We start from the raw sequence: 27,682 nt of genomic DNA, 5'->3' as shown, positions 1-27,682 counted from the left end.
CCCTTGTGTGCTATCTGAAGATATTAAGTCTGACAGTGTCGCCATCATGCTAGACTGAAGTCAGAGGTGTGCATGCCTGCCATTATCCTGGGGCTTGGCAGATAAAGACGGGTAGTTTGAGTCCTGGATTGCCTTAAGCGGGGACCTTCATCTGCATGCACAGGGCTTCTGCAAGGCATTGGTCTGCCACATAATGTCAAGCAATTTTCCGTAACACAAGGAAATTTGATTTCTTGCAGAGTGTGGAGTAGAGATGGACACTCCAAAATCACTTTGAAACATCTCAGTTTATATCAAATACAGCTCAGCTGGACTGAAGCGTATCCTCGTGGCTTGATGTCATGAGCTTCGTGGTGTGCACACCATAAACCATCTTGCAGGTAATGCTGAGTGATAGAGGAACTGCAGGCACAGTGGTTGCCTTTGTTGTGGTGTGTTTTCCTTATCTTGTCTGCCATAGAAACGGATATTTTCCCTGTACAATTAAGCTCAGTATTTTCGTCTATTAAAAGATTTCTGCCACACACCTGATTTGTTGGGGAGGTGCGAGCAGTGCAGCTTCCAGACAGACTTCCTTTTCATATTAAATTGTAAGTCTGCATCTTTCATGTTGCTGTATTGAAAGCATCTTATTACAACCTCTGTTGAAAAGGCAATTTGTGTCCAATGTGTTCCTGAAATGGTAAATCTTAAAATGTTGTGCCTGAAGCAAAAACAAAGATTTGATTTAAGTGTAATGGTAAAGTTCAATGCTGCTGTGGCCAAAATGGTGTAGAAGAAAAGAAAAGCATCACGGTAAAGGCCTGAACTTCATCTTGGCATCAGTCTGTTCCCAGTATGAAAGCCACAACTCTTGTTTTTGCCGGGATGATTAATGGCTGCTCACAAGCTACTACTTCAAAACCCATGCTCATGAATTAAAAAAAGGGCAGGTTTTCTGCCACTGCTGTGACTTTAAACAACTTCTTTAGCGATGATTGGGTGGGCATCACATTTAAGGTGTCATTTATATTGGCAGTTAGATGTGAAACGTATGAACATTTTTTTCAGTGCTTGTTTATATTAAAGAGGTGGTGCTGCCAGTAAAACGCCTCATTGTGTCTGAGGTAATTATTTAAAACATTTTATCAACAAATTGAACTGAACATGAGGTAATAAATAATCTTAATAAGTCTTAAAACTGAAAAGCTTCAAATTACTGGATAAAAAAATTAACGGATATTTGTGAAGGAGGGCAAAGAACAGGCCCCTAATATTAATAAGAATGTAAGAGTTCTTATATATAAGAATGTCGTGTATGGTTTTCCTGTGTGGTTCATGGTGACCACTTTGGTGTCCCTTGTATAGGCCCTGTAACCAAAATATATCCCATTGAATGTGTTCTGAAAGTTTGCAGTTGTCAGGCTTTGGCTGAACTTGAGCAGAAATTGCAAAATGTCTAACAGTAGTTTTGCATAACACATTTCTGTTTATTTTCTTTACATTGCAGAAGGTATTGTAACATTTTAAAGAGGGATCAATAAGTTTATTGCCTGTATGTTGTTTTGAAATTATACTCGTCTGAAAGGAATCGAGCTGAGGAACACGAGTAAAATAAACCTCTGCTTTACTGTCAGTTTTTCAGTGCATTTCACCCTTTACTGACAGCCTCCATTAACATGTACAGGGGCTGCATGTTGATTTCTCTCCTTTTTTTTTTCTTTGCAATATCAGTGTGACACCATGACATGGCTGTGTGAAAACAAGTTTTCTCAATTACTCTGTCTCGCCTACTCCAGCTTGTGTTGCTCTAACTGGAGGGACATTCGCAGGCTTTCGTTACATGTAGTGCTCGGATGGAAACGCAGTAGAGACAAGATGAGAAAATTGAAGAAGGAATTGGTTTGGGGCGTCTTCGGAAGGTACAATATGTGAGGTTGTAATGCTACCTTTCACAGTGCAGAAGTGTGTTTAAACTGTGGTGTTTTCACTGGACCAGCAGCAGAGATACAAGCCTCTGCAGCAGCGTGTACTGCCAGGAGGAAGGGAGAACACACTTGTGTTGCACTGAAGGGAATCGCTGCTGTATACAGAGGAGGTTGGTTCTTTTAATCGGGTAATTCATTCGGTATTATCGCTGTAAAAAGCTGGAGGCACTGACCATTTCTTACAGCTCAACCTCATCAATAATCCACTAAACACTAAATTATTCACAAAACCCTGGACACAGGTGAGAGGATATTACAGCTGTTGAACTTTACCAGCTGAGTCTCCTCATGTTCGATAGATTGCACTTCCAAAGTTCCTACCTTTCTGTTACCACTCACAGACTCGTGTTGATCTATTATGTTTGGCTGGAAGAAGGAGAAAGAAATGCCACAGATTCTCCTCCGTATTTGCTCAAACAAACTTCAAGTGTCTGCTGTGAGCAGTTGTCAGAAATCTTGGTTAGCGGATGTATAAGAAGTTAAGTGCTGACCTGGTAAAGGAATGAATAGTTAATTACATAGTCGAATGAAATGTCTGGGAAATTGTGATGTGCGTTTTTCTCTGCCCTAATCTTGAAATACAAAATTGTTCCAAATAAAGAGGGAGGAAACTGCTGATGTTATTTCACAAGAATGATGCTTTTTGGAGCCCAAAACGTCAGCTACTTGCTTCTCCTGCTTCTCGTTTAAGGCCCACCAACATGCACAGCTGCCCAGAGGAGCTATTAAACCTGCCTTGTGATTCCACTTGTGACTATGTGTGCGTGTGAGCTGAATATGATGAAGTGCTTCTCTGTCAAAGGGCTACTTACAGCCGCGCTGTCCCGGGAGAGTTAGTTGTGTGACACTGGAGGAGGGAGAGCAGTGACCCCAGTGATGGCCAGCTGAGGGACAGAGGCCAGCTCTCACTGTGTTAGAGGACAAACCTCTCAGTGGTCGGTTAAACTAATCACCGCAGGCACCAGCAACTATCATTTCGTTACAGGCCTGCAACCCCACATCAGACATAAGTCTGACAGATAAATGAACAAACTTTGTTTGGTTGTAGTTTGAGCCACACACAATGCAAATACAGCTAACAAGCTAGCTCCTCCAAATGTAAGCCTCTGGCAGCCAAACTGGCCAAAGTCCCACATTCGTGCCTCTCTCCGTTTCTCTTTTTCTTATTGCTTTCTTATCTCATTGTCATTGATGTGCTGTTATCCATTTCATTGTTTTGTTCCGGCACATATTGCACTCATCTGTCTCATGTGGGCTACCTGTTTATCCTGCAAGTGGTTTTGCCCGTGTCTCAAGGTGTTCCTCTTGTTTTCACTGCGGTTGTTGGGTAAAGCTATGTGAGCTATTTTTCCATGTGCTTTGTTGTTTGTATCGGGTTAACGTTTTGCATTTTCTTCATTGGTTGATCACTAAGTGAACAACGGTTTGTGATATAATATCACATGTAGAAACCATCCTTGAATAATTGCATCGCTTACGTATGCATTTGCAGAAGAATTTTGACCTGAATGCAAGTACTCGAGTGGACGAAGAGTAATTTTCTGAACCAACATTGTGTTGCCCATTTTCCTACGGGGGTCAACAGAACAAGTGTAGTTTTAAATCTCAGTGATGAGACAGTGAAGTAGTGCTGTTCAAAAGTCCAGTTTATTGGAGTATATTATTCATGCAGAGTAATCAGCAATGATGCTCTGTTTTCCGGGAAGCAAATTAACATAATGTTATGAAACTGTGGCAAAATAACAGTGTTTTGCTGTTTACCAAAGGTGGGCATGAAAACTTGGTGTGTACAGGGTCATTGCTGTTATGAAAAACAAGTGAAATGGACCAGCATAATACATATGACACTGTGACATTGGTTTATCCTCCTTCACATGAGGATTAAATTAGCATTTAGCTTTCCTTTACTAAAGAACCTATACTTACAAAAATCTATAGGAGGTTTTCAGAGATGAACAGTGCTGAGGAGTGTTAATTGGCATCTGTTCTCCACACGTTGCCTGTCCGAGCTAATATAACTGAATGAATTGGTGTTTCCCTGCACTGCGTCTTGAATCACTAATGCAGTATATTGTTGTTGATTACATTAAAGATATAAATAGAATTTTAAAAAAGCTGATTACTCTGCTGCTATGCAAATGCATTTCAGGTTAAAGCTGTTGCTTTCTGAGGGTCAGTTGGTCATTGCAGTTATGAAGATGTGAGATACTGAAACAACAGGTGCAAAACCCCAACCCCAATTCATTTGCATTGGAGCAGCTCCAAACCTTCCTTCTTATTGTCATAGAATTGTGTTTTTGAGAAAATTGACAAAAATTTTTTTAATAAGTCAGTAAATGAAAACTATAAATTTTCTTTCCTAATACAATTAAGGCTGTAACTTCCTGTATTGAACAGAAACAGGTACTGATTTGCAGTATCACTACAAAGTGATGGATTTAATAAATGTACTCATGCATCTAACCATGCGATAAAGGTGCTAAACACATTGACATTCTTACAGAGAAGTGTTTTTTTATGTGCCCTGCTATTGATTTTCAGTGAAAGTCCTCTTAGGAATGTCAAAGTGTTATATTTTTCAGATAGGATATATTGTTATGCTTGCCATGTGCCTGCAAACATTTTCAGTTCACAGCAAGGAGAATCTTATCATGGTGTCTGACTTTGTCAAAACTATTAAATTTAGAGAGAGTCAAAGATTAATAACTTCCATGTAAGGAGAAAATAGAAAGAGGCACAGGCTTGGGAGCATACAGAAAGATTAATGAGTGTCAAAAACAATGAATTTTCCATTAGATAGTAGAATGGCACACGTTAGTTGTTTGGGCTTCCCAGTTTCCTCATCAGATAAGCACTTGTTCAAGGATCACCAAGGAATGACCTATTTGTATAGATAAACATTCTGTCCTTTCTGCATTCTTCAGATTAACACTGACCTATTTTGCAGGCAGAAATAGTGCTTTTTCCCCCCACGAGGCTTCATTCCACCCTCAGCTATGTGTATTGTAATGAGTGAAATGATCACTATTTTTATTGAATGTTTGGCCTGGCCTGTTAAATAAATGCATAGAAATGTCTAAAACTCGCCTCATGGAGGCTGGTTACTGAGGGAAAAAAAAAAGATTGTAGGTTTCAGATCAGTCTTTCAGCCTCAGCTTACTTAATACTGAAGGCACAAACGTGTAAACACGCTCAGACAAAGCCTTGTCTCTCAAACAGCCCTCTCTGCAAACATGTCATTATTTTTATGATGGATACCCAGCAGTTCTCAAACATCAACAGCAGGGAAACACATGAATGCAGCACTGATGAGCATGTCGAAAACAGATGAAAATTTGAGCAGCAGAAAGAAGGTAAGACACCAAAAATTATCTTTGACAACAACAGAAACAAATGAGGTGTGCATAGTGTCACCGGCACTGCTGCTTCCTGCTGGAGGGAAACGGTGGCCTGTTAGCTGTTAGACAGGATGTGTCAGTACACAATGCATTCGTAGATCACAAGTGGAAAACAGATGGTAAATACAACAAGAGGAGCTTATTTTTCAAGAAGCTAAGAAGTCCTCTTGTCAGTCAACCTCCTCGTCCACTAGACACGGCACACGTTGTGTGTGTGTCCCCGAGTCTGTGCAGATTTGATCAAGGCTTTTTGAGGAAAACGTCCATTCCTGCTTCACCTGCAGCTCTTTCGGAAGCTTCCCTCAGTGCGAACATAAGAAATTCTGAAAAAAACAATAACAATAATAGCAAATTGTCAAGCTCCTTTTTTGATGAGCGTGTAGCATGGTAAAGTTAGAGAGTGGATGAAAGCATTTTTCAAACAATTGTTATTAATCCAGGAATTTATTTCTCTTGATTATCCAAAAATAAAATGCATAACAATTAGATAAATTAAAATAAACAATGCAAGTATAGAGTACAACTTGTGGATGCATGGAAATGGAAAAGATTTAGCACGAAAAAAAAGTACAAACTTCATTTCAGATCCACTATAGATCCTGCAAGCAAAATCTCGTCAATATTCCCGGAGAAATCAGATGTGAGCAGTAAATTAATATAACCTCCTGGATCGCAGACAGACATTAACAGGCAAGATCTTTCAGGAAGACCAGCAGTGAGTTTCCCTTCAGGGTCCTGCTCTTCATACAGGATTTTTAGTTTTGCTGATGTGTGCTTTGAATGTGTAACATCTGGAGAAAAAATGTTTTCATGGCATCTACAGGGTTACCAGGATTTATTTTTGTTTTCTGATGTTCTATTTTTTCTGTGATACCACACCCTTCTGTGTGTTGGGCTACCCATGATATCAAAGATACTGATAAAATTACAGAGTAGTGATAATGACCTGATATAAATTGTCAATTAGGGATATATTCTAATTAAAAAAAAAAGCTGGAAACAAGCAATACCATAATCTTCCCTCTGGGAAGGCAGGTTAGCTGCTCATGAACAGAAGCCAAACTCTCAGCTCTCTTGAAAATGTTTGACATTAGAAAACCAACTGCTTTAATTGCTCTATCTGAACAGTGTTTTTACCCTCACAGGCGTGGTGTAGCATGTGAGTTTGGAGGGTTGGTATTGTATGTAGAGATGGAGCTTTTATGTGCCGCATGCTGCTTTGTCTTAAGTTGGGCGCACGGCTATACTACTGATTAGCATTCAGTGCTGATTTGGCAGTTTATGCAACGAGTCCTTTTCAAAAACTGGGGCTCAACAGCAATTTTACTGCCTTTGGTAACAATGTTCTGTCCTCATTACGCCTAACTAAGTGTCTCTGTCTGAAAGACAGCTAAGCACCTTCCTTTATGCAGCCACTGGAGACAAACAAAGTGCCTGCCTCTCGAGTGATGATGAAAGGAAATTGTTTACCAATCTGCCAAGTTACCCTGAGTAGTGTGTAATTTGTACAGAAGGTGAAAGTTTAAAGTTATTGAGCAGAATTCTTCCCAGGCACTTTCAGGCAGATTATCCATAGGAGAAAGCTCTGAAAATTTTGTTTTGATTAACAATTTCACAGCAATTAATTACTTGGATTATTTGCTATATCCCATGATCATTTAGCTATTTTATAAGATTACATGGTGATGTATTCTTGTTCCAAAAATAATTACTCATGACACAGTGATTATACGCAAACAAAGACAAACTGGGAAATGCATATGCACACGTTGTGAGGAAATATGTATTTGAAACTCTTAAATATACAACTTTGGATTCTTTTACTGAAGCTGATGATAAAATTACTTCAAAATTAAACCAAACTGAAGTCAGATTTTGTCCACTTAAAATTCACCTCAGAGTAGGAAGGTTTTTAGTTTTATGTTTTCAGGTTAAGCTTCAAGATACCTTTAGTATTCACACTTTTTGAATAATGACATCAGTGTTTTAAGAAGGACTTGTTTAACCAGTCTGAGGCTGTTGTTCAAATCGATGTTGCAGTCAATGTTGCAGTGCCTCACTGTGCTGATCTACACATGCTTTGTGAAAGAATTGTGTGGAACATAAAACTAACCTTGTTATAGTGTTTAATTTAGTAAGGTTGTAATGTTTGTCTTCGTGTTTTTCTTGTCTCCGCTAAAATTTGACATTTGCACATTCACAACATTTAATCTTATACTTGCTGCCACCATGTGTAGAGTAAATAATCATCATGCTATCAGTGTTACTCCGTCATACTGCCTATCTAACCTGCTGTTTTCTTGTTTCACCCCCTCATGCTATCAGTGGCTGGGACAAAAAGCAAAGCGAAAGGTGAGTTATTGCCTCCATTTTCTTGCTACATGATTTATGTTGCACTCAGGACCCAATAAACAATTTCTGGATCGCAATTTTATCTCCGACAAAAGCCCAGGAAACATTAACATACACTGCTTGCTGCAAAGCTTTTTGGGCATTTTCGTTAACTGTTATTCGCCAGGAGAGGTTAGCTTGCTCTTAATGGAATCAGATGTGGTCTTGATATTATGACAAGCAGCTTGTAAATGCAGGTAAAGATGTTTTTGAGGAAAATTGCAAGTTTGCTGATTTCTTATTTGCTTAAAACAAGAAATTTGTCAGCCTTCTTTCGGTGTGGATGTGATTTTTTTTTATTTTTTTACAATTGTATTAACAATGTATATTTTGTGCACTCTTAAAAAAAGATATAAATTATGATTTACATTTGTGAATCCTTATGTGAGCGTTCACTAACAGCGAGGCTAAACTGATTCCATAGCTCTCAGGTTTCTTCCAGACTCTCTCAGATACAACCTGCTTCACATTTGTATAGATTCACACATTCACACCAGGGAGATGCCCGCCTCACCCAATCATGCTTTTCCTCTATTTGGCCACTGTGCAGCTCCACTGGAGCAACTGGGGGGTTGTTCCTGGTTCAAGGACACCTCAGCAGTAGGAAACTGTTTCTCATTTGCTTTTTCAACCCAGATTTCCCAGACATGTGCAGTCAAACAGGAGACCTTCTGGTCACAAGCCTGATTCTCATTCTATTTTACCACTGATCTTCAATATTTAATGTTTGTCCTGTTCTTTGGTAGGCCTTTACTTCATTGCTATTGAACCTGATCTGTTGCCTAATAATTTGTCATTCAGATTCATTATGCACTGAATGGAGAAATCGAGCAGTTTTTTTATTTTCTTGCTGCGCACAGAAATTACCTCTGCCTTTTGAGGCTACTGTAGTTTGTTTCTTTTTGGAAGTGACTCTAACCAAACCCAATGCTTAATGTTGTGAAGGCAGAGGGTTTTCCTCCTTTTTTTTTTTTTTTTTTTTACCCACTTTTTGAAAATGCAGTGTTTTCTAATTGCACAAGTAATTAGGGGGCTAGTTTTTAATTAACAGAAGATACCCATTCAGCATCTGTAGCTCTGAAATCTGGTTCAACATTGGGGAGCCTTTTTCAACAGCACTTTCAGCACTCTAATTACAGTTAATAACCTTTATTAATAATAATGAAGATAATGAATATAACCACATGTATCAGTCTTGAATATTGACTCGTGAATTTTGTCAGCGTTCCTACTGCATACTCACAGTTGCTATGCAATTTATGGAGTAACTCTTGAAAAAAATGTTAGGCCTACAAGCCGGGGTAATAAACTTATTTACCAACCACCTTAGAGTCCTCTCTGAAGACATATCTGAGTCTGCCTTGACCATCACCAGTGCAGAGAAAAGGAGTGCAGATGCTGTGTCGAGAGAGTAAATTGAGATTGAACTGTTTCATGAAAGAACAATTCATAGTCATGAGCCAAACTCATGTTTTTCAGTCAGAAGTGGCAAAATAAGATGTGAATTTTTTGCCAAGCAAAAAGGGAAAAAAACCATAGGGCAGAGATCAAACATTAATTTGATATGATAGATTTTGTTATGTGATCATCACAAAGTGCATGTTCAGGTAGACTGAATGTGAATTTAACAGCATTTCAGGTAAAATATTTCTAATACAGGTCATGTTATATTTAAAGAGGACAGGACAGTGTGATAAGCTTTTATTGAACATATAAAAGAGCAACATATTTCTGAGCACATTATTCAGTGGGCTCTACGGGGATGGAAGGTGAATGCATGTGTCTCACAGAACAGTCTTTGCGAGTAATATTTGAAAAGCACGCAGTAAGTAGTCTCATTCATTCCCACCTCTTGTCTCCTCAAGATTTTAAAGGAAATCCATACCTGTGGTTATTGCAAAAATATGCCACATAAATCACAATCAAGCTTGTTTTCCCTTTAATTAAAGCATTTATCAGTCCGTTAGATGTTTCGTGAGCTGGGTTGATCAGTGTTGAGAGCATTTCTAGTCGTTGGTGTCTCACTGTTATATTTGTCACCATGTAGACCCATGTAATCATAATATACTGACAGATTATTTGTTTTATCTCTCAGTGTGTAGCAGAATGCTTGCAAGAACCACATTTGCCAAAAAAAACCCCAACATAATCTCAAGGTTCATTTGAGGCACATGATATCTCATGTACAGTCTTGTCAGTAACACCAGTTGAATGTGTAATTTCCTGATTCACCTGGAAACAGTCCAGTATTTCTGACCCACTTTCTGAAACTGATGTATTGCCACTTTTCTCTTTCCCTTCCAACAGAAAAAACACTACTAAGAGTTTCCTCCAGCTGGGTTATTTGTTGCCAGTTCTGTTGATTGTCCACCCCCTACCTTTCTCCTGCCTCCCCCACTGTGGCAAATCACAGGGGAAGACGGTGCTCAGTATCACCTCTGAGTCAAGGGAGGTTCACTTTTGTTCAGGTGCTACTCAGTAAGCGGCTCCAAATGTCCTTTTTGATGGAGGCTAAAGCTGACAGACAGCTCACTCCGTCTTGGTTATTTCCTTTCTAACAGGCCTCATCTGGCTCTGTAACAGCTCAATCAACTGACTGCATCATTTAAGATCACGCTACCGGTGCCAACTATGAATACAATACAGAGCTGATACACAGTTGTCTTTTGGTGCTGGGTCATCACAACATGTGCATCGTGTGTGTCTGATCTTCTGTGAACTGTTCTTGTTTACAGTGGATTGGAAGTGTTATTAAAAAAAAACAAAAATCAGTATCATCCCGTTGCAGATAAAAGATGCATGCAGTCAAATGTGTCTCGATAAGTCGCCACACAAGCACATTTAATGCAAAAAAGATTTGCATCTGATTTTGCAAAAAGAAAAAAATAAAGAAAAGTGCATCCAGAAGCCATTTACACCCAGAATTAAAATAGCATTTGAGATAGAAACTGCATTTGGATGGTGTCTGAATCCATTTGTTCATGAGTGACCTCCACATATATTGTCTAGCCTCTTTGCATTTGTGCTTTATTGCTAGATGCGGATGGGGTGTGAAAGAGAGTGACATAGAGTGCATTACTAATCTGGGCAAAAGTAATCACAGCCTTTGCGTTTACCATAATTACATATGGATTTTCTATGACTCAATGAATTGCATATTGTATAGTGTGTATGGTACGATTTCAAATGTTCCCTGTTGATTTTAAACATTATCTAAAGCTTACGACGTTCATACTGGCAGTTGTACAGTTTTCAAACACCGATCACTTTGGACAGGTAATTTACAGATTAGCTTCAGTTAATGGATCAGATTTAGTGCTAATTAGCTACTGCCCTTAAATAGTTGCTTAAATCTCTCAGATCAACTAGGCTGATAGCTGTTAAAATGGAACAGCTTATTGAGTGCCTCCGATCAGCAGCTTTGCCGTAAACATAAGAAGCATTTCTGCTTAAATTACACCGTCAGTGTAAAGGATTGTTTTTGGTGACAGGTATGACCTTTCAGTCATTATAGAAATAAATTACATGAAATGCATTTTTTTCCCCTCTTGAGACTGTTAAGAAAAGGTCACTCTAGGTGAAAACAATCAGATATGATGGGCTTACTTCACAGGCCAATTGATAAAAAGCAGCCTGTCTTATCTATTTTCATAACCACTCACTTTCAAAGCATTTTCTTTATCGCCACTTACTGTTTAAGGTAGTTAATGAATGTGTCAGCGAACATATTATATTCAAATATTATTCAAATGATGGTGTGGTCACATTCATCATGCTGTTTGCATCACCTCTCTGTATTCTTTTAATGTGTCTGCATGCATACAGTTTCCTGTGCTTTAGGTGTTCCTCACTCTCCCTGCTAGCATGAGCTTTATATTTATATCGTATGTTCCAAACAAAGAAGCATTAAGCGCCAGCTAACAAAGCTGTTGCAATCTCGAGACTACTTCAAATTGCGACAGATAGTAACCACTGAATGGGTCTGCATGCATTAGTATTCTGCATACTGGCAACAGCTAGCCTGATTTTTCCAAAGTGGTCTTATTTGGACTCTAGTGAATGGAACATGTTGTTTACATGATATGCTTCAAAGAGACTGTCGGTGCACCCCAGTAACATACAGTATGGAATATTAATGTGCTGAGAAATTCATAGCTTTGCTATCTGTTTTCAAAAAAGCAAGTCCAGAAACAGGGATGAAATTAATAACAGATGCTGTTCTTGTATTGGTTAGCTTGTCGTAATTAGACTTTTTTCACACCACAGGCACAAAATGGACATATTTTAGTGTAGCAAAGTACAGATGGCTTAGTTTAGTGTATTTCTTCAACCATGTGAACTGGTGTAAGTGTTTTGGAATGGAGGGTTGCCTGTATTAATTTTCAGTGTTTCTCCAGAGAAGGGTCAGCATTAATCTAATACACTTCACTCCCTTTGAGAGAGCAGTGTTGTTACTGTTGGCAGGAAGACCACACATAAATGGTATACTAAGCGATAATATCAATACTGCTGTGGAGAATCAAGTGACAGGGGGCCATTATCTGGACAGCCTGAGACAGACACTCTCAGGCCTGACTGTGGGTCTCTCTGAGCTGCTGCATCAAGTTCAGGGTTGAGAACTACTGAGTTTTAATCGATTTTTTGATTAAGTTTTTAATAGTAATATTCAGATACGTGAACAGGTTACCCTCACCTCCAGTGAGTCTCCTATGAATGAGCTCAGGATGTGCATCTCTGTAAGAGAGGAGTCACGCAGTCATTTTAGACACAGTCATAAAGCTGCAAAAGTTATTCCTCATCAATTATTCATATCACAGTAATAGTCTTTAAAATACTGGAAAAGGCAGAGGCCTTATGAATCAGAGCATAGGACTCAGGGAATCTGCTGGGTATTTGTTCATTTTTAATTTGTCATGTCAGTGAGTAACTGTAAAGTTCAAAGGAACAAGAGAATGATGTAGTACAAAGTACAGTTATATTTAACCTATCGAACTGAGCAAGTGATATATCTTAGCCTAATTTTCACATAAGCTCATGATATTTAATGGCAACCAAATCCTTGGAAATGCTGGTTTTATTTTTTGACAATAATATGATAGTGAAATACAAAAATATAGAAAGTATATTTATATATGTGGAACACTCAGTAACTAACATACATTTGTATCCAGTCCAAATTGTGCAGTACTGGATGATCACCAGTACTTTCTACTTTCATGTAAAAAAAAACCCCAAAACTTTTTATCTACAAGTTGTGTAACGTGCAGCTCAGTCCAGGGGAACACTGAAACCAGTGCTGTGCACCACTGAAACAAAGGTGTGTTTCTCAACCATGCTGCATGCACTGTAACTGTGTTGATTAAAGCTACTCTGAAATGGTTTGTAGATGGTCCTGGATACCAAATAAGAAGCCAACACTTTAGTTAAAGCTGAAGCTGATCTAAATGTTTAAGTAAGACTTTTTTCAAACAAAAAGAAACTCCCTTGTCCTCATGTTTGCCAGTTGAAGTCAGTGCCTTTTCACTGTTACAGCTCCAAACGGTTTTATCACAGGGGCCAGTTTGTCTGAAACAACTTCACCTGGATTTATAGCTTCAGAATACTGTACTTTGCAGCAGTGTGGTGATATAAAAGATTAAAATATCCTAAACTGTGAGGGTGTGCTGTTTATAAATGCATGGGAAAAAAATGGACTTTGAAGCCATTTTTATGCTGGCTTCAGAGATTTGAATTTGTCTCATGTTAAATTTTCACAGTTCCTTCTGGTCACTTTCATGTCCCTCTTCAATAACCTTACAGGAAATAAAAAATAATTAAAAATAATAATAATAATTTATTCATTAACAGCATTTATTTCCCTTGACATATCTGCTATCGTTGGAGTGCCTGTAGACCACAGTTTTTACCACACTTAATAACTGTAACTCTGTACAGTATTCGCTGTTCTAGCAACAGCATCAGCAAGTACTTCAAAGTACTGGTGGAATTACCATTTTCTGTTATTTGATGTTTAAAAAAGTGCCTGCCAAACAAGCCATAGAAACAACTTGAATTTGAAAAGGCATCTTTGTTGAGGTGGGATTTTACGGGTGATTTTAAAGGATGATACTGTTTTAGCTTTGTCTGGCTGGACATTTCACAGCCTCAGTGTCCTGACAGTGAAATCCAGTCATCTTTCATCTTGAGCCTAGACTTACCAACTGCTAGAAGCCCTGCCTGCAGTGTCAAAGCTGCACCCTGACTCATGAGGGGCCAAAAGGTCATAGAAATAGCTGAGGGCAAGGCCTTGACAAACCATAAAAGTTATCACTAAAATCTTGACAACAGTTAAAACAGATGAATTGTCGCCAAAGTTGGTGTACTGTGACACCTTTATCAAGTCCAGGCCAAAAGCCTTGCTGGATGTTACACTGATTGTCTGCTTATTTGGTAAAAACAGATTAAGGCTTTACAATCACTACAGCATACAACACTCGCTATCCTAGAAGACATGACAGTTATAAGGCAAAAAGATACAACAGCTTGTATGACTGTTTACATTAGTAGAGGAATTTCATTCCAAGGATGTAATCTGCTTTTCTCCCAACTGGCACGAATTTGTTTGACCGACAGGCTCTACTGGTTGGGCTCACCTAATACATTGTACGGTTTGGTTTGCCTGATTGGTTGCAGTTATTCTGTGGAGGTTGATGTATTTGTCATGTCAAGAGTTGCACTGAAATTATTTTCTACAGCATCTTTGAGATAAAAAGTAACATTGGTCTTCAGCCAGTAAGGAAGGTTGAATCAAGGTTGGGTTTCTTCAGAAGAGGCCATATTGGATTGTAAAATGTGGGACACAATCATTAGTTCGACAGTTATTTACCACAAAGAGTGTAGCTGGTGTTGCAACCTCTGTGACCTCTTTGAAGAATTTAGTAGGTTTAACGTCTGCTGTACCAGTGGACGTGTCACATGTGATAAAGTGTCTATTAGTTCGTGAGGAGAAAGTGACTGAGCCAAGCGAGGACAAGTTATTACAACACAAGTGAAAAAAAGGGAGAAACACTGAGAATCTGACAGGATGTTAAGAGAGTAAATGTAAGCCACATTTTTACAAAACTTCACACTGAGTTGGAACAGAGGGTTGTCTGTATTTGTTTCACATGGGAGACAGTAAGCTCTATTATTTCTTGTTCTCTCCACCAAGGAATGCGCACCACAAGAGGCCTCAAGTTTTAATTAAATGGAATATTTATACACTGCGGATGTTCAACTTCCTTCTCTCTCAACATGCTGGCAAATAGGCCACACAGTTTAGGGCTAGCCAATTAATTACAATTTTGTCAATTTTGTCACAGCAATTTCGGTGATTAATTACTCTGTTCTCAAGAGTATATTGTCTGTTTAAATACCTTTAGAGTATTAATGCAACATGTGTGATTTTCGTTGCCAAACGACTTCACAGTAATTATTGATTATACAAATTAAGATTGTTTTTAAAATTAAATATGCATATTTATTTTCATAGATGTTGTGTAGATTGTCAAATATTGATTATAAGAGAGAAATGTATGTTTGTATTTCAGTCATTGACCAACAGCCAATCCATTTCAGGCATTCAGCTCAGTGTTTTGTGATCGTAGAGTTATTGTCATTGGCTGCCACTGTAGGAGTTGCCATGACTCATTAGCATGCAGAAGGCATCTCAGCACCTCTAACATCTTTATTTGCAAAGGAGCCCTTGTAAAAATCAAGCACCAGAGGTGAACTTGTGGTTTGACAAACTGCCTGGAATTCATTTCGTATGAAAATTAATAATCGTTATTATTCCATAATGAATGGAGGCATCTGTGATTTCTCGAACTATTTTGTGAGTTATTTGTTTTCTTTTTATCCTGCCCGCAGTTTACAGTTTATTCTGCAGTGGTGTGCTTGACTGCTCTCCAGCCATTCATCAAGGCACTGCTTTCCATTATTTGGTGCAGTCAACTGAAACTGAGAAAAGCTTTTGGGGTGGTATGGCTCATTCTTCCCCCACTAAACTCTCTGTCCTCCTCAAGAGAGATGTTCCTAGTATTTTTCACCTTACGCCTTGGATCAGTGGTCATTAGACGTGTCAGTGAAATTATATATGCACACACGGTTCTTAAACGATCCACTTTTCAGACCTGGTTTCCAAGCGTGCTGCGATTTTCCATGAATATCACATCAAAACAGAGCCAAAAGATTTTCACATCAATAATGATAAAGCACTCCATTTGCATTCATCAACCAACTCTGTTAATCCTACTTTCAAGTACAGCTGTAAAGATTTCTATCTTCCTCATATTCTCATTTTCTAGATACCCAACGAGGCCACAAGACTTGCAAAATCAATAACCTAAGTATCATATTCTTGGCTTCTAATATTGTCAGACTCAGATTCCATCAGGCCACGGCCTGAGCTCCATTCTGATAAGAGCACAAGGAGAGGCTGGTTGAGATGGAATGAAATAGTTTATCGTTAATGCTCACTCAACAGCCAGCCAGTCTGAACATCTGTATTCATATTTATAGTCTACACCTGCTGCACAGGCCGCATCACCCGCTAAAAATGTTTAGAGATGAAGAGCAGACACATATGCCTGGTCTGTGCTTCAGCAGACATCTGTTTCGATGGTTTGTCTTTTAAAATCTAATCATCAAATATTTGTGTTTACAATGAAGATGCTATCCTCTCTGCCCCATTTACATTTCTATCTAATTTCAGCTGTCCGGGTAAATATTTGATTCATGAGGCAGCGTCACTTGATCCTGTATGAAAGTTAATGTCACAGTGGAGAGATGCATCAGCAGCATTCTGACTGTGTGAAGCACAGCAAACAACTTAACTAATCTCATGTGTGCTGACTTTGTGACTGATGATCAGTGTGCTGGTGGCCCACCTGAATGCGGACCATAATCTCCCAGCTCAGCCCCATATTGCCAGTATCAGCTTTCACTGGAGTGGGCTCTTTGCTTTAGCACTAAGAAAAAAACAGCAGCTCTCAGATCCATGTGACCATCATAAAAAAAAAAAAAAAAATGTGAAGGGGGAAAGCACTGCCAAGGGACCAATTAAAGCTTTAGCAGTTAGGCTTATAAGCGAGATAATACTGGAAATGTTTTGATTAAAGACACATGCACACAAAAACAAAACAATGAAGAGCTTGGATTTTAATTGATTAAGTCAAAGTTTAATATGAAAAGAGTTCATTTTCAGTGCAGTCTTCATCATTTATTTATTTATTTTTTTATTTTTTTTTTAATTTTGCCCTCCCTTTCTGAGAAGCTGTAGAGAGGCTGGAAAGATGGAGGGGGAGAGAGAAACACCGATGTGACTTATCACATATTGATTTTTATCTTTTACTATAGCACTTTGCAATATTCATGGATCGAAGGTGAGAGAGCTGCCAGGCTGAATGAAGCAAACGCTCATGTTTCAGAGGGCGTCAGCTACCATCATCAAGATATCTCAAGTTACTCAATCCTCACCCCTCGCTGTTATGGCAGGCAGACTGTGTGCTGTATGCTGTAAATATGTGCAAGCTGTCAATCTGTAGATGGCTTTGACTCAATATAAATAGTTCTCTCTCATTCAGTACCATACATCTAAGCACTAGAAAAGCAAAACACCAATCCCCAGTTTTGAACCTCTTTGACTTGACTTGACTCTAGCCTGCAGAGCTGATATGCTTTGTGTTTAGGGGGTGACCTCCCCTAAAGGCATATATACCAAAAGTGCAGGTTTCCTCATTCCATCAACGCACTTCACTGACTCATCTTGGATCATCAGTGGTGCAGACAACCTTCAAACCTCCATTACTTTTCTCAGAACTGTTTGTTCCCTTTCAGTGGCTTCATTTTTATAGGAAGACACAGTCATGGCTAAACATAATCTGCACTTTTATCAAGAAGCTTTTATTGTATCTTTCATTTCCTTCACTGTTTATTGTTCATTTACTGTTAAAGCTACAATTTCTGTTTTGTTTTTTTTTTTAATTCTGTTGCCATTTTTTTTTTTTTTTTTTTTTTTTTTTTGTCATTTGTGGAGCAGCTTGTATTGCATCTTAGCAGTTTATACCATGGTCTGGATGAATATGCTATTCTGATTGGCTGCAGGGTGTCCATTAATTCCTGATATTGTACACCTGCTAAGTAGCGCAGTAAATCTGTCTGCCATTCTAAAGTAATGTGCTGCAGGCTGATACCTCATCATTATAAATAAATCAAATGAAAAAAAGAAAGCGAATATCAACACTGAGTGTAATCCTACAGTGCCTCTTTCTCACCACAGGATGATGACTGTAACACACGAGTTGCCTAACCTAACAGCACTACAAGCAGCAGCGTTGCTAGTTTACCTACATTTCTCTGTAGCATGGTGATAACATCAGCTGTTTTCTAACTCAAATAGCTTTTCAGTAGCTTAGCTCTTTAATTTATCAAGTTGTGTGGTAGAGATTACACAAGCTGCATTTTCACAAGCATTTCTGAAGCTCAAACAGCAGAGATTTCTGCAGCAGTCGGAAACAAAACTGGTAAGGATGAATAATTAATTCATAACAACCAAGCACATACCAATGTGTAGCCAACAGAAGCACCCTGTGTGATGGTGAAACCTCATATTAATCCTTGGGCTGATGCCTACGATGTCTGTGTCTATGATATAATGTTATTATTAGTATTATATTATATGGATCATTTCATTTTGAAGAATTTAGAGCAGAATGCACAGCATGTTGTAGAATTCACAATTTCTGGCTGAGCCCAAAGACCAAAGTATTAATGGGATAGTGCCTCCACAGACTTTTCTGGTTGGGTTCTAGTCTCCTTGTTGTCCATTAATTTCTGATAAATAACACCTCTTTGGTTTTTATACCTTACTCAGCTCAGTTATGACAAAGTAATAACAATAGATCAGTCAGTTATTAAAGACCCTTCACAGCCACGCAGGTCTTGTCACTTATCCTACCTGTTTAGACCCCTATTCAAGTTGAAGTTGGGCAGAGCTATGTCTGGATTACTTTAGGTCACTGAACTCTGTGAACCTTTGTATATATGTTTCCTTGCTTTCCTTCTTGTTTTGCCAGTTTATGATATAAGTATAACTTTGAGAGGTTTAATAAAACAGCAACCATCTCGACTCTTATAGCAGAAAAAAAAGAGGTGCTACCAATAACATTACTGATGGCTGCAATGTATTCAAGTGTCACAGTAAGGTATGACAGTGTGACAGTAAGCCAGCAAGTGCAATACCAAGGCCCTGACAGTGAAGCAGCTAAATGGAATTCAGACATCATTAATGGCATAATTGACACTTCTACTTTTGCCACTGTGGCATATCAAAATGTCTTCCATGAAAAATGCCTATGGGAGGTCGCGACAAATGTCAGTCAAACAGTCTGCACATGCCCACACAGTTTTTAGAGGAGGCCTAATCAGCCAAAATAAGTGAAAACACCTGTGAGGGTTTATAATAGATGTGTGGGGCCTTCAACCCATTAATGCCACATTGTGACTGACAGGTTCTTTTGATTATTGTCCTTATGTTTTAATCCATATTACCCTGTTACAAAAATAAAACCCCAGCATTACCAATATTTTATTTATTATCTGGTTTTTACTTTTTGTAATTATTATGGAATTACCTTGGACATCAATCATTTAGTATCATCTCATCCTCTCCTACAATGTGTTTTTTCAACAAAATGTGCCGCAAGTTACACAAGTGAATTAAAGATGCTGTGGGATATCCTCCCTTGTCACACATCAGAACATATGCTTCTTTAGAGCAAGGTCAGTGTATAGGGTCACGCAACACAGTGTAGTATAGTTGGGAGCAGTTTGTGGTTCAGTGACTTTTTCAGAAAATTGTTTGGCGCTAAACTGCAGAGGTAAGGCTGACCGCCCTCCAATCACCATATGAAAAAACTGAAATACACTCTGTAGTGGGCGCTAGGGATTATGTTTCCATAAAAAGGACGGCATTTGCTACGCTCTAGACAGCTACAGAGTGTCAAGACGGTGGAATTTCATGAATGTATTAGGCGAGGCCCAGTTAGCTGCACTGCACTGAACCTGCACTGAGTCCTCTTTTAAAACAATGCTCACAACACAGCCATGCTGCTGATTATGTGAACAGCTTTTATCGACCTTGCAGGCATAATTAACAGGAAGTCAGCTTCAGTTGCAAGTTTTTGCTAAAACAATTTTACATACTCCATCCATGGTAAAACTGGGGTGGGGGGGATTGAGAGTTATATTCATTATGGTTGGGATTTTTTTTTTTTTTTCGTTCTTAGCATTTCTGTGAATAGTGTGCAGTATGCACTGGAGACAGACAGCAAAGACACTGGAAAGATGGTGGGGTAGATGATATGAAAAAAAGTTGAAAGTTATGCAAAGTTATGCAACTGACAACAACTCCCCCACATGGTACCCTGCACTCAGTACATCTGCATCCATTTCCCTTTTTAATATGACATGCACTGCTGGTTATGTTGGACTACTTAGCCGACATCCAGCCAACTGCACTTGATTTATTGTAATGGTGACGTGTTTGTTGATGTGATTTGGTGTTATGAGCAGATAACTAATGTGCACTGCTGGTATCAGTGCCCCATTACTATTTATAGTCAGCCTCACCTTCACCTGCAGTTGTTGATGGTCTCCATCAGGACAATCAAGGTTAAGAAAGGTCCACAGACCTCTGGCTGTCCCAGCCTCCTTTGCTTCCCCATTTGAGCGGGACTAATGAGGCAGACAGCTGCTCCCTTAGTTGAAATGTCCCTGTGGTGAACTGTACCTGGGAGAGGGAGAGGCAATGTCACCTTCATTTCAGGCACATTAGAAGAGGAAAACAAAGCAGATTTGTGAAATCAAGCAACGAGATTAGCTTGCGGACAGCAAAATGCTCTCAGTCAAATACAGCATATCCAGCCTCATGCATGAACTCAAGAGTTCCAGCACGGTTGTTGTTTACTGTTGTCGTCCTTATAGGGGCTGGTCTGGTCAGGCTCATATTAGCCAACATTTTCTCTTCTCACAGTTCCTTTCAAAAAAAGAACATTGGTTTTAGACATCTGTTTCAGAAGCTTGGCAGTGTTCAATAAAACACAGGCTGGATAGAAATTCTTCTGCAATGTAATTAGGAGACTTTGCTGAGACGACAAGTACAAATGTGGAATAAGAAGGTAAAATCCAGCAAGGCTGGGTGATTAGGCCTCATTTGGATGTCTTCTGCACACTGTGACGAGCGGCTGTTTCGGGGCAAGGCAGTCGCTCGGATCGAAGGCCCACAGTGTCTAGGATTATGTGTCAATTTACCACCCAGCTGCAGCTCTAGACTCTACAGCAGAACATGACTACCTCTAATTAGGCCATGCTACCAATTAGGGTGCTGCAATAAGGCAGTGAGGAAGGCGCTCTGGGAGAGCAAAGCCTACTATTGTTTCCACCGTAAAAAAACCCACAGTTTTCTAGCTATAACAGCTGTCGAAGACCAGAGTCCATGTCAGCTGGGCTTTCATTATGCTATCTTTGGTTTGGTGTGATGTAATGAAGACATTGATGTAACTGGGCGGTGTGATGACGGACCATTAACTTTGAAAAGTAACAAATTTGAATTTTACATTAATGTGGTTTGATGAAAACATAATAACAACCAATCCAAAACAGCAATCTGTTCATGTCACAACCATGACCTCAAACTCTGTCTCATAATCCCACAGGTAGCCAAGGTCAGTTCCCCATAACTCAGAATGTGACGGTGGTGGAGGGCGCCACAGCCAACATGACCTGTCGTGTGGATTACAATGATAACACTTCCCTCCAGTGGTCAAACCCTGCACAACAGACCTTATTCTTTGGGGACAAGAAAGGTGAGTTAATATTTCCAGTGATAACGGCTGTAATGGTAAAACAACGAGATGTGAGGAGGATGTCGTAGCCAGATTATATTACTACTGAAGCCTTCCTCATCTATTTTTTTTAAATGTAGAATGTACAGAACTGACCCTGCCAGCCTGTGAGCACACAGTTTGACTGAATACAGGAAAAAGACAAGACAGGATAAGAGAGAAATGCATTACTTGTAATGTCAAAGCCGACTTTTAATGAATTTATGTCGCTATTGATGTCCCAGGGCACAAACTAAACAGAAATGGCCTGTTTTTGAAAGGAATTTTTGTAATCACACAACACTGACAGCGTTGTTTACAACACAGTGATGCCTGTGGATTGTGAGATGATTGGGCTTAATTAGCATTTTAGCTGCCCTACATTTCTGTTGCTGTTTGGATGTCACTGAAAAGGAAGCGCACTGTTGCAACCTCGTGAAACAAGCACAGGCCAGAATGAATTATAATGTGCTCTCACCAGCCAAATCCAATTTAAAGGTGACAAAAGTCTGGAGCTGATAAATTAGAATCAGGGTGAAAGGTAGTAGAACAGCGAACTGGTCTTGTAAAGGTTTGGGTGTTCGTCTTTCATTGTTTTCATAGCATATTACCCATTTCACTTATGCTGCAGTTAATAAAATATAGTTGGTTCAGTCATTCAAGATTAACTTTCTTTTGAATAACGATTGATAGGAGAGAAAGACATGAACCAGCAGAATGAGAGTCAGAGTCTGGTTTGAAGAAATACTTTCTGCCTTGCAAGTGATTGGATTTAGTAATGAGGTCTAAGGTGTTTTATTGGATGAAATTACTTCCAAATACAATTAAATGAAAGTTAACTAAATCTTAAATAGATACTCTTGCATGAATGTGAATCATGAATCATTTAAATCAGATCTTTTGGTTATTTCATTTGGAGTAAATGAAGTCAGTTAAATATGTTTTGTTCACGCTTCTTATCTCAAAGCAATATGCTTATACAAAGCAATAATCTGTATCCACATGTAAATCCAGGGTGCTGCTGTTATAAGCATCAAAGGAGAGCTTAGAGAGCACAATATGTATGAGCCACTTTGCCCTTCTTGGGCAGCCATTTATATTGCATGACAGAATCCTTTTTCAGAGCAATACAGATGACAAAATGAATGTAGTCCACTCAGCAGAGGTTGCCAGGGCTAAGTGTGGGAACACTTCCTCTCCATCTCCTTCTAAACAGCCAAATGAAAAGCTTTATTGGCACAACTAATATGATGCCTGTGAGGCCATCAGGAGAAACGGGAGGCGTGGAACAACACAGGCATCATGTGAGGAAGAGGGTGGGACACCTGGGAAGAAATCTCTGCTGTGCCAAATCACAAGTTAATTGCTTGGCAGAGGGCCGCAACTGTCCTTCTTCTCCTGTTTGTTGTGGCCTCTTCTAGGAGCCACTGAAAAATGTTAGATTCGGCCTTATGCTACCTTTCAGTCTAAGAAGTAGCTGCAGACTGGCTGAGCTTGAGGCAGGTTGTTCTCTTCCTCTGATGAACAGCTGGGCATAGCTGCTGTCGTGAGTGAATAGATTAGATTAATACATCTATGTTGCATTTTATTGTTTTCAGTGTTTATGTGCTTTGGGATCTTTTTTGCCTTCTTTCCTTTTCCCAGTGATTGTTGTCCTTGTCCATTCTCTCTGTTGTCCATCTCTATGCTCACTACAATTCCCTTGGGTGTCCATGACGGCATGGCCATATGTTACCATTTGATGCACATGCAAGTTTCCCAAACTCTCTCTTCACGAAGGTAGTATGTCATTGTGCAGGTGTAATCCAAAGGAAATTGAGCATTTACAGCTTTTATGTGTGAATCTGGATGCTCAGCACATGCAAGTAATCATGATGAAAATACGTCCTGTTTTAATTATGACAAAACACTCTGTGAGGCTTTTTTTGAAATCTACTCTTGCTGTTTCCCTCAAGCTATGTATTAAAGATAAGGGCATTTGTCTGGATGTGTTTGGAGTTTGATATAAAATAGTGAGGGAGGAAAAAAGACTGTTTAAATGACCTTTTAAATCCTTTTGAGCAGCTGTAGTGGAGTAAAGGGAAGCATCTGTAAAGAAGCTGAATTTCCGCATTATATCAAGTGAGCCTGACAGCTTCTGGGTAAGGTAAGACAAAATCTGATCTTTGTCCTAACTATAATTTGTTCCATTTTAATTCACATCTGACAAATGAAAAAAAGAAAGAAAGAAAGAAAAAAGCCCCAAAGAGTAGCTTTTACAGCCTTGAAGAAAAGGGATTTCTGTGTCTTAACAGAATTTTAAAGAGACTGAACACCATAAGTCGACTCGTGTATATCTTTTGCATCAAACAATATTCATACATGTGTACTGGTAAGACACACCTTAAACCACCTGGATTAAGCTTGGAAAATATCTAGTTGAAGCTTAAAAAGAAAAAAAAAACAAACTGGGACAGTTTGTTTCTTTGACATGTCAAGTAATAAACATAAACATAGTCCATTTAAAACATTCAGACTGATGCTGTCATTTTTCTGCCAAGGACGGCCTCCATTAAAAAGACTACTCCAATTAACCTTCTGTTAATTTAATTGCAACAGAGGAGGGATCACAATGGTGCATTAATATTATATCAACCCATTGGGAGTCCGCAGCTAGTAATTCCCATAGTGCGTCCCACTATTTGTCTACAGAGCAATGTCATGTCTCATCAGAGACCTGGAAAGAGGACAAGAGATGTGGTTGCGGTTGCGGTTGTGAAGGAAATAGACAGCTCGGAAGCTTAATGTGTCTTTGGTGAGAGAGTAAACAATAAGAAAGATCTCTATCTCAGTCTCTCCCATATAGGACTCATGGAGTTCCAAGAATGTTAACCTTGCTGGATTCCCAAAGCCGATCCATATGGGTTGGACTGGTTGGACTGTCTCTGCACATTTGTCTAAAGCTGCATACAGCCTTCCTCATATCATGCCAAATGGTTCTCTGGTACGCTCCTCCTCATCCATTATGTACATCTGAGTCTTGGTTGATTGTTGCCACCTAAGAGGTTTCAGACTACACTATGGCAAAGACCAGCATGCAGATAGATCCCCGTAAGAGCCAGGCCAGCACATCATTCATACATTAGGCCAATTAGTGGGGACTGTTGAAGGGAGCTTCTATGTGGTGGGCTGCTGCAATGAAGAAATCGATTTGGACCATATGTCTTTTGTAGAATTATCCCTTTTATTTGTTGCCTGGGCTATGAATTATTATTACCGAGCAAGACAAATGAGAGCAGAGCTGTCCTTTGCTGTCTTCATTATGATTTACTTCACTTTTGGCTTCTGTGGGAAAGGGATAAAGGATAAAGTGGCGATGCTGTAGAGAATGGTAATGACATTCCTGCAGGCATTCTGGACAGAAGCAGAATCTTTTGCCAGATAGGGTGAATATGAATAATGCAATTAATGGGAAGCTACTGCAGGTTGCATGTCAAAGACAGATAACAAATTGCTCATTTGAACTACAGAATGTGTTTGTAACAGAGATATGGAGGCGTACACTGCATGTATGCACTGTACATGCAGTGGCAAATTGTACATCACTTTTCCTCATCTCAGTTCCATCTCTCAGAAGTTTATGGTTCATCATTCATGACATTTAATTGGGTTATTCAGCCTGGATCATAAAGGTCACAAAGCAAAATTGATCTTAATTGGCTTGTAGTCATCAAAATGCTGTTATGTGCTAAATGAATGCTCTAATGTGAGCATTAAAACATTCATTAGCTTGAGAGAATGAAGGATAATTACCAAGGATGCAATTACTGGAGTGAGCACCAATGAAAGCACATTTAAATGTCCATTCTAGTAAACACACAACATTTGATGGTGGGTCTGTACTGATCAAGTACACTGGGCACTTCCCTCAGCTCAGATGTGTGGAGAGGTGCAAATCTGTTCTCAGCTGAAAACTGACACGAACTATGAAGTTCAACTTATACCATTCTTCTTCTTCTACTCCTTCTTACTATTATTATTATCATTAGTAGTAGTAGTAATGTTTTTGAGGTTGTTTTCTAAAATTATTTATTTGGAATTTATTAAGAGCTGAACATGCAGTGAAGTTGATTTCAGATTTTTTTTTTCCCTGTGAAAGGAACAGAAGTGATTCTTAGGAACATTTATTAGTGTGTTCTTATAAGTGGTTTGTTTAATTTTTCACTGACTATTTTTACTGACAACAAAATGTAGAAGGAGTCTCAAGGCCACAGTTAATGTCTTTCTTCGGGGACTAATGGGCTTTAAAATGTACTGCGTTACCTCCAGCATTAGTGAAATGTGAATCTACATTGTGGCATTATACACTCAACTATTACCACTAATTTGAAGGACTGCTTTTGTATGTACTATACTAAGCTCTGTGCCATGCTGCACTCTCATGTATTATGTATATTAGCCTCTGCCTGAAAAATGTTTAGATCATTTTTTTTATAGGGGCTAAATCATTGCTATGTGATGTACAGTAATATGTCTTTGCAACAGAAGCGTTATCCCCACTGGCACTTGTTTTAATAACGGCAAAAAAAAAAATCCCAGTGTACAATCAAGTTTATGTCAGTGGGCTGAAAAATGGACAGAAAAAAAAATATTCAGTCTCATTATTCACCACTTGAAGAGGGGACGTAGCATAGCTGCTGGGAGAATTCCTCCTTCTTTCCTTTCCTCCTTCAAGAGCTGAAAATGAGTCCAATTTGAGTAGCATCTGCTCTGTGGGATCTCTGAGAGTGCGGGCAGTAACAATGGCCCTCTGGAACAAGGCCTTTTCCTTCTCTTAATTGCAGCCACATGTGTGGTGGGAAAGAGCCCCCTGCCTGCACCACTAGCCCTGGAACACGTCCAGAGTCGCCCACACAGTCACTGAGCAAGCACAGCCAGCAGCAAATACACTCTAATTGCAAAGAGTGGAGCCCCTGGCTGGAGAGTGAAGGGGGTGGGGGGTGCGCCAGGGCCCTGTGTTCTTGCTGAAGGACAGCTAGTGCTTTCACATTCCAGGACTGGTTCAAAGTGGTTGCAGGCCATGCAAGAATGGCCAAATGGGGACACTCAGCATTGCAGATGTAGCATATTTTGGCCGAACCCGAGAGTCATCGGCTCATTTCCAAGACTAATGGATAGATGTAAAATGTCCTTTTCTATCTGGATTGTCAGGAGATACTTCATTGTTTTGGATTAGAAACACTGGTTGACATCTATTTGCCGCTCAGTGGAGTGCAGAAGTCAATGCTACATGATAAGTGCACTTCCAGTTCCTCTGCTTCCAGTTTTATCTGTGGACAAAGCCAAAGTAGCTACCAGCTGCTGCCAGCTCTTCTCTTACACATGGAAACAGAGCACCATACTGTAATAAGGCATTTTAAGCAGCCACTTCATGTGTTAAAACAGGTTCTTCGACACAGTACCATTTGATGCTGTGACCTTTATCAAAATTGACCTGGGCTTATAAAATTCAAACAAACAGTTCTCTTGGGAAACCTCAGGAGGGTTCCACTGACATGGTCGGTGGTGCAGGGGACTGTCAGTGAAACAAGGCAAACAGTACTTTACATCAAAGGGCCATAGCAACAGTATGCCTTTGTCTGATGGGAACTGCGGTGTCAGTTTTACTGATTTGAGACAGCCTTGGTAAGGCCTCCATCACAGGAGATGTACTGCACATTAAGCTGCCATGCTGCAAGGCTGTAGCATACACAAGGTCAGGGTGCAGATTTATGCTTCCTCCTAAGCAGAATGAACAGTGCAGGGGCTATCTAGGGTTTGAGGGAAATGAACCTTTTCATCACATTGATTTCCTAAAGCACCTGGAAAAAAGCTTTGTCAGCCGCTGGCATTTGGGTCTGATTGTGACGGATCTGCACACAATCTGGGCCTCTAGCCTGGATTGGATTCTAGAAGTATGGTTTCCTGGCCATATGTTGTTTGAGTAATAGATAACACTTGTCTTTGGGTTATTCAAACCTTTGTACATCTCATTCTATCAATATGT

The 27,682-nt window shown here is 39.5% G+C and overlaps 1 protein-coding gene across 2 annotated transcripts in view; it reads left to right on the top strand.

The window, feature by feature from the left end:
- The window catches only part of cadm2b (cell adhesion molecule 2b), a 122,685-nt gene that overhangs the window by 75,442 nt on the left and 19,561 nt on the right, over positions 1–27,682 (top strand). The window contains exons 2-3 of one of the 2 annotated variants that reach the window (XM_046389664.1): positions 7,691–7,717; positions 21,490–21,639. In XM_046389664.1, coding sequence (XP_046245620.1) covers positions 7,691–7,717; positions 21,490–21,639 — 177 coding nt within the window. The remainder of the gene's footprint in view (positions 1–7,690; positions 7,718–21,489; positions 21,640–27,682) is intronic. The other variant, XM_046389665.1, reaches the window with a different exon arrangement.

The sequence above is a fragment of the Scatophagus argus genome, chromosome 5 (assembly GCF_020382885.2).
Source record: "Scatophagus argus isolate fScaArg1 chromosome 5, fScaArg1.pri, whole genome shotgun sequence".
Taxonomy (NCBI): domain Eukaryota; kingdom Metazoa; phylum Chordata; class Actinopteri; family Scatophagidae; genus Scatophagus; species Scatophagus argus.
Note: the sequence above shows the minus strand (reverse complement) of the source record. Positions and strands in the feature narration are given on the sequence as shown.